Here is an 8,196-nt window from a genome sequence, read left to right on the forward strand (position 1 = left end):
ACCCCCAAAATACCACAACCACCAATATTTACAAGCAACTTTACAGGTGCACCTGTCACTCTGTGGACTGGTGGTCCCTGTTGTAAACAAGTGTGACTGTGATGCTTAATCATGGTGTCGTCCACACAGTAACACTTTTTGTATGTTCCCATTCTGCATACTGTGAAATATTTGTTTCAATCAAACAGGAACAACAAGCCCAAGGTCGCTTATAATAAGCAGTTTTTGTATCGACTCGTGCTTTCGTTTGAAATGTACGGTACCCATACTGTGAAATATATATTTTTCAATCAACCAGGAACAACAAGCCCAAGCCAGGTCGCTTATAATAAGCGGACATGGCAACACAGCCTACAGGACATGGCCATGAGGAGGAGGGGACAGTGACAGGCGGACTGTCGTGTGATTGGACGGGGACGGGCGCGTCGCGTCCCTACTGGTCTCCTCCTCCCGGTTTTCCTGGCATGACCTTTTCCCTTGGCAACAACAAGCACTTCCTCCGAGCATCCACGGCCATCTTTAAATTTAACTCATTCATGAAAAGTTGGTTTTTTTTTCCTTCTCTCCCCTAAATGTAAATACAAAACCCCCGCGGCTGCCTGCCCGCCTGCCTGTCTGTGTCGCGTTTGGCGCACACACAACAAGCAAAAAACATCAACAGGGAAAAGAAACAAGCGTCAGATCCCGACCGACGCGCGTTTGTTTCGACCAGATAAAAACGAAACAGGTCCGATCACCGTCCGAGATAAAGTAAACACCGAAAGAAAAAGCGTATGTGGATGCATTGTTATTCACACACATCATGTTTAGAATAATTTCATTGTCATTTCCCGGGCTATTGTTGTTTGGAGCGTACGGTACGGGCACACCGTGTTCTATTCCCCAAAACGACCAGACGATGTTGACGCGCGGATTGTTACTGTAGTTAGAATAATAATGGTGTTTTATTTCTAACGAAACGGCAGGTGGATTGCTATATGCAGCAAGTGTGGCTAGATCACTGTCCGTCGATCTGAAGGTGTCCTTCAAACACAAAGCACGTTTGTTGTTGTTGTGGTGGTGCCATAGCGTTCTGCTATTCGCTTTTCCAACGTTTTAATGGTGGACTTTAACATTGTTAACGCCTTTATGAACGTGCTTGGAAGCCAGAATCGAACTATGAGACACTTTTCTTTGACTATAGTTTTCTTTGAGTGGCTGTGCAGGGCCACGTATCGTTCGTATATTAGCTATTAAACTCGGTGTAAAAGATGGATAGGGTATAAATACACAGGCTATAATTCCCAAATCATGTGTTCCTTGTTGCAGGGGGAAAAACAAATCAAATATGAGAAAGAAACAGACGGTGAAACAGAGGAAGACGGAGGACACTGGCACGGGCACGGTACAGGTCCATCCGATTCAGGAATTTGTGGTGGAAAGAATTATTCGCCGCAGGGTCTCTGACGGCAGAGTGGAGTACTTTCTCAAATGGAAAGGTTTCACAGAGTAAGGAATGGTTCATATCATGATTATTATGATGCAATTGGATAATGTGTGGGTTATAACGGCGATATATAGTGAAGGTTGTAAGTGGACACAAGACACATGGAGCAAAAAAAGATCAACTGACGTGAAACTGGATATAAATATTGTAGATATTTGAGTGCAGCAGGTAGAAAATAGTCTAAAAACATGGATTTAAAATATGAATCCCCAAAAACTCGGAGTGAAATGTTCGTGTATATATATATATATAAAAAAAAGTAGCCTACATTCCTCACATTTTACTCTCCATAATCCGTTGATAACCCAATTGTTCTCTCATCACATAATACATAACAATGATAACAATGATCAGTGGTATATTTTCAACCAGTGGGCCTGGGACCACCAGTGGTTCTTGACAGGATTCCAGGTGGTCCCCAGAGCAATGATGGAGTTGGTAACCAAATTGATCCTTATCTTTAACTCTCGAGAGCAGAACATGAAACCAAATGGACCCGTACGGGTCCATTTGGTTTCATTTTACGCTCTCAAGAGTTAGTTGTTTTTGATCGTTTGCCTGTTGTCTCTCCTAATGGTACAATAGGCCTACAGCATGGAATTGTGGCCAAAATCTTATCCAATGACAACATATTCAAAGTTTTGGGTCTTGAGAGGCTAAATGTCATCAAACGGTGGTCCGTGGCTCAAATGCCAAATAAATAAAGGACCTTCATGTGAAAAGGGTTGAAAACCACTGCCTTACATTATAATAACACAGGACGTAACTGTTACACTAATATATAGCTAGTAACAACGGCTCTAATGCTATGTTCTTCAGTACTGACAACACTTGGGAGCCAGAGGACAACCTGGACTGTCCTGAACTCATCGCAGAGTTCCTGAAGAACCGCCACCTGGCCGGGGAGCACGAGGAAGACGACGAGGAAGATATGGGCCAGCCACGAGGACTAGACGTCAACATCATCCCCAAAGAGGAACTCACCGAGCAGGAGACGGAAATTGTGAGTGTGGGGGGAAAAAACTGTCTCAATATAATATATATAGTAGTGGATGTCATTGTTTCCAAGTCCATTCATAGCACTGGACTGGGCTGGGGCAGCAGTGTCTCAGGGGTAGAGTGGCCGGCTGGATCGGGAACCGCGAGGTTCCCAGTTTGAAGTGTCCTTGAGCAAGACGCTGCTGAACCCCGAATTGCTCCCAATGTGCAGGTTGGTGCCTTGCATGCAGGTTTCCTCCGCCATCGGTGTATGAATGAATGTGTGTGTGAATGGAATGCACAATCTACAGTATGTAAAGCAGCTTACTTCTGTATGGTGTGCAGTGACAAGTGACGACACACAGGCTGTCAGGCTCCATGCCAACATCCATGCTCAAGAGACTTCCCATGCAGAGGGAGGACACTGATGTTGTACTACTACTGACTTTATGATTACGAATCAAATGTAAATGGTGCAAAGGCGCTTTACACTTTGACACCAACTCTGGGGGAGCCCGGGATCGAACTGGGAACCTCGCGGTTGCCAGCCGGCCGCTCTACCGGCCACTCTACCCCTGATCCACTGCTGCCACCAAAATGACTTTGAGTACACCGCAAAATCTGCTGTGTTTTAACCAAACAGTTTCTTTCTAGACTCTTAAGATCCTTTGCACACTGTCTGGGAGTGAGACAATCCGAAAAAGCGTAACATATTTAGCATCACACTACTCATAGGCCTAATGATGACACTTGATACTTTTATTCACAGTGAAAAATCAGCCTTGTGAGGAAGTTATTCTAGTGCAAAACCGCTGTACGGCAAAGTATGAAATAAGGTTTAAGTGGTTCAAAGCTCCGTACTGTATGCAATATGCAGGAGTCTATAGTGCGTACATGTGTAATTGTGTATGTGTGTGTGTAAACAATATACCATATGGTATGTTTGCTGCTGTAAAAGACCAGTGACTCATAAGTACAGTGGTTAAACATACCCACGAGGAAGTTAAACTCAGAGTTCCGTGAAATTAGCATGCTAATGGAAGTGATACCAAAGTGTGCTACAGTATGACTAATGTACACGCTTTGCGATTCCCTGTGTGTGTGTGTGTGTGTGTGTGTGTGTGTGTGTGTGTGTGTGTGTGTGTGTGTGTGTGTGTGTGTGTGTGTGTGTGTGTGTGTGTGTGTGTGTGTGTGTGTGTGTGTGTGTGTGTGTGTGTGTGTGTGTGTGTGTGTGTGTGTGTGTGTGTGTGTGTGTGTGTAGTCTCCACAGGACTACAGTGGGCAGCGCAGGGCAGACATTGAGGGTGGTCTCGAGTCTGGCGGGCAGCGGGAGCCAGAATGCATCCTGGGCTCCACGGACAGACAGGGAGAGCTCATGTTTCTGGTCAAATGGTAAAAAAAAAAGCTGCAATGCTTCCTCTTTCACTACAATCAAATTTAAGGAAATGCCCATGTATATTGCAGTCTTTATGCAATGCTGGTGCATGGCTGGTAATATCACGGTTCAAATGGGGACAGATGTGCCACACTCGGTGTAGCTTCATATTTATAGGGCGTAGCAGTGGCAGCCATGTTGTGGTGCCACAGATGGAAAACACATTCATTTTCCCCCCCCCATAGATTTTTTTCGGAGAATATTTATATACATTATTTCAAGCCTGAAACCAAGGGTGAATCATGATGACCATAAAACATTTGATTATATGTCAAAACTAATTTGAAAAACTATAGTAAAAAAAAAGATTATTATTAAATAGAGTATAATATAGGCCTAATTAAATATTCAAATAGTTTTGACACAGGATCAAATGTTTTATGGTTATGATTCACCAGGAGCCTGGGTGGCTTGGTTATCTCTGGCGCCACAAAATGGCCGCCACTGCTATGCCTTTTCCCTATGAGAGTCTCTTTTCCCGGTGTTTTATGCCCAGGTCAGGTGGACAGGGTTTGGAGGTTAGATTTAGGCATAGTTTCTGTGTTTGTGAGGTTAGGATTAAGGTTAGGCATATTTTTTGTGAAGTTAAATGTTAGGGTTTAGGCGCAACCTGGGCGACACAGATAGCAGAAGTGTGTCTTGATGTGCATTGGTCTTTCCACCAGTCTTGATTTGACACATTAAGACGTACTGTTGCATTTTTAAGCCAACAAAAGCTCTTATTCATTGTAACACTTTTTTATATAACAAAATTCAAAGGTAGGTCAAAATATATCGAGACGAATTTAGAACCAATAACTGACTTAATCTAGCCCATTTAGGTTAATCGAATAGCCTAATCAATAAATAGATTTTGTTTTATAATCGACTAACTCGATTAGTCTTTTTAACCGCTCAAGCCCTGCTTTATACAAAAAAATTGCACAAAAACAGTGCATCAGAATACGTGAGCTTGTTCGTTTAATTTTTTAATAATCCTTCATTAAACGTAATCGAAACTAAAGTTAGAAATAATCGTGTTTGGGCTGCTGATAAAGAGGTGGTGTGTGTGTGTGTGTGTCACAGGAAGAACTGTGATGACGTGGCCCTGCTGTCGGCTCATGAAGCCAGCGCCAGGTGTCCCCAGGTGGTCATCGACTTCTACGAACAGAAGCTGACCTGGCACTGTGGAGACGAGGAGCCGTGAACTGTGCGCGTGCGTGTGTGCGTGTGCGTGTGTGTGTGTGTGTACGTTTACGTGTATTGGGGGAGTGCAGACAGACCGTCATGTTGGATGTTAGTTTCCCCTCCATCGAGCGTCCTCCTTCAGCTGACATTAGAGGCATGCTGTGTGAAATGACTTCACCGCGGCTGTGCAGGTAGATTTACGGACAGGACGGGGTCCCGGCGAGGAGGAGGAACGGAGGGAACCTCAGCTGGGACTCTGGGAGGAGGAATTTTAAGTGCTCTCGATCGCCCCGGTGCTCGACGGAGGTCAAGGTGCCTTTGCGGGGAGGGCTTGATGGAGAGATGAACTAACCTTTTGTGTTTGATTGGATAAAAAAGAAACTAGCTCTGGTTGGTTCTCAACAATATTGTTTTCGTTTGGTTTTGTTTGCACTGGGACCTGAATTTTGGCCTGGAGCATGATGTAGGGAACCAGTATGGTAAATAATGACACGATATTCCTAAATTTAGTGTTCTTTGTCTGGGACATTGACAATGCATCGTTGGGTCCCTTTTTGGTTGGCTGAGAACCCCAGTGGGCGCCAACCGGGGGACCAATTCCAAAGGAGAGTATAGGGGGGAGAAAAACAATTTAATTGCGATTCATGTTAACCCATTTTGACCTGAGATCAGATTCTAAAAATGTCTTCTACATGCTGACAGTTTTCTGAAAAAGCTATGTTTCTATGTCAGTCGTTCTTTGATTTTTCAAAAATAGCAGACCTACAAGCTCGTAGCGCGCCACTCGGTGGCGCTCTATGAGCTTGTAGATCTGCTATTTTTCAATAGCTAAAGCATAACATAATGCTAACACCAAAAGGGGTCCCCTCCCAAAATGGGTTAAATTCATAAGGTTGGTGGCATACCTAATTCGGACGGGCATGTCGTATCAGGAGGAGTTTCCCCAAAATGTTCAGAATGTTTCAAAAATACCCCATCTACAAACTCAAAACACATCGCAACGTCACACATTGTGCACTTGTAGATCAGCTATTCTTGATAAAAAAAAGCCAACTCCATGGCTATTTGGGGCTCCTTGGAAAGGTTGTGGGAGGCATTGCTGTAGCAGACAAGATCACAGATACATAGTAACGTTCCTACGTAGATGTCCAAGGCTGTGTGATGTATACATTACTGTACATCGTGTATAATGTATAGGAAGACTTTGTAGGAAACTTCTGTCAAATTCAACCCTTAACCTTCAATCCATCTAGCCATGCGAGTACAGCCAACGATTGTAGATTGTGTGGTTTGAAGTTGTACTGTTGTGTGTGTGTGTGTGTGTGTGTGTGTGGTGCTTAATGCTCGTAGCCAAACCTCTCACTGTATGGAGTTGTGTCACTGTTTAATCCCAGTGGTTGATGTATGTACAAGTACAGTACATGTGTTTGAAATCTGTTGTTGCCTTGCGACTACTTTTCCCCCGTATCCTTATCAGCTGATGTGTACCAAAATCTGTATCGCCCGATGTGTCTTTTGTTTTTCTTTGAACAATAATATACTTTTTTTTCTTAAAGGAAACAAAACAATATGTTTGGTCAGTTATCCTTATCCTATGGAAGGCAGAAATCACCAAGGCTTTAACCACTTCAGCCTGATTTATACTGGCAGTGTCGTGCGGTGAAAACTGACGATCCACAAGCTCACAACGGCAGTGTCATGCGGCATGTTGTGAGCTTGTAGATCGGCTAATTTCGAGAAGAAGATGTGGAAACATTTCACCCAAAAAAAAAAATGACATGCGCGAAACAAGGGATGCCAGGTTGAAAAGTGGTTAAATGTCTTGGAAATGGATCTATTCTGTTGAGATGTAGGAGGAGGAAAGTAAAAAAAATAAATTGTGCACCTACGTATGGTAGCTAAAGAAAAGAAAAAAGATTAAAGCTCGCTAAAATGTAGCACTTTAGGCGTAAGTACTGCCCTGGTTGTCCAGGGTACAGTCTTACAGTAGCTCCTCTCCAGGCCCGCTCATTGTGAAACAATTGTATTATTATGACTAGCACTGTATACTGACTCCACATATCTCCCGTGATGATGACTGGACCTGGCTGTGTGGGCCAACCACTGAAAACTGTAAACCTCTCTGATGTCACGCCTATAGCCACTGTGTTGTCGTGGATCTGCTGACCATGGATCTGTGAAAGTGTAATAATCTATGAATAAAGGACGGCCCGTGTGACCCTTTGATACCTAGTTTTTTTTTGTTTGCGAGTTGCGTAACGTCATGTCATACACGAGTCGACTGACTTTAAGATAAGAGTTGGGTTAAATTGTTGTAGGTCGTAGCAGTTATAAAATGGTTTTTTGTTTGATTTCAATCAAGTTGTTTGTTTTACAAGTGCATTTACCGTATGGTTTTAGGAATTTACTTGTTTTCGATTTGTTTTAGTTTGAATCTTAATTTTCCTGGTGGCAAGCCTCGACTTTAGACGCTGAAAAAGGTAGGAGGATAGAAATGCATGACATCCGATATGATGGAATAACTAAAAACTTTTATTTTACATGCAATTCTATTTAATGTATTCATTTTAGTTTCGCATCGCTCATTTTAGTTTTTATTTAGCTTTAATTTAGTTTAAATTAAAAGTTTCAGTTTAAAAAAGAAAATCCCTTTTAGTATATATAATCTTTGATGGAACAACATGTATTTTACATTCATTTCTATTTAATGTATTCGTAAGTTTTGCATCGCTCATTTTAGTTTTTATTTAGCTTTAATTTAGATTAAATTACAAGTTTCGTTTTTTTTTTAAAATCCTTTTAGTTTTATTTAACTATAATCCTAGAATGGACACCCTATATTGGAGACTCTAAAATCCCATGTAATGAATCTTCTACGAGTAACGCTGCAGTGTAATATGATCCTTTAAAACGTGACATGGGGAGTTCAGCCGGTTCAGCATCCATCCCGATTAACCCCAAATATAACGCTTATACGATCGAGCCATTAGCGTACACAGGCCGCTGTAAATGTCCTCTTTTATTTCTGATTTGTTTATTGAAGTGGCAACAACAATATTACGTTTTATGGCTTTATTTCTGACATCTTTGCTCTGCTGCCTCTGCCTGTAAAACACTGGAGGAAACGTCA

The 8,196-nt window shown here is 42.5% G+C and overlaps 1 protein-coding gene across 2 annotated transcripts; it reads left to right on the top strand.

The window, feature by feature from the left end:
- Positions 1–575: 575 nt before the first annotated feature.
- cbx3b (chromobox homolog 3b) lies at positions 576–7,294 on the top strand. 2 transcript variants are annotated; one of them, XM_079504359.1, is made up of 5 exons: positions 576–771; positions 1,309–1,488; positions 2,306–2,489; positions 3,726–3,856; positions 4,965–7,294. In XM_079504359.1, the coding sequence occupies exons 2-5, from the start codon at positions 1,328–1,330 to the stop codon at positions 5,083–5,085; spliced, it is 597 nt and encodes a 198-aa protein (XP_079360485.1). In that variant the 5' UTR covers positions 576–771; positions 1,309–1,327; the 3' UTR covers positions 5,086–7,294. The 2 variants fall into 2 exon arrangements, with proteins under 2 accessions (XP_079360485.1, XP_079360486.1); XM_079504360.1 differs by having other exon boundaries at positions 576–750.
- Positions 7,295–8,196: the final 902 nt, after the last annotated feature.

This window comes from Electrona antarctica (assembly GCF_951216825.1).
Source record: "Electrona antarctica genome assembly, chromosome: 6".
Classification (NCBI taxonomy): domain Eukaryota; kingdom Metazoa; phylum Chordata; class Actinopteri; order Myctophiformes; family Myctophidae; genus Electrona; species Electrona antarctica.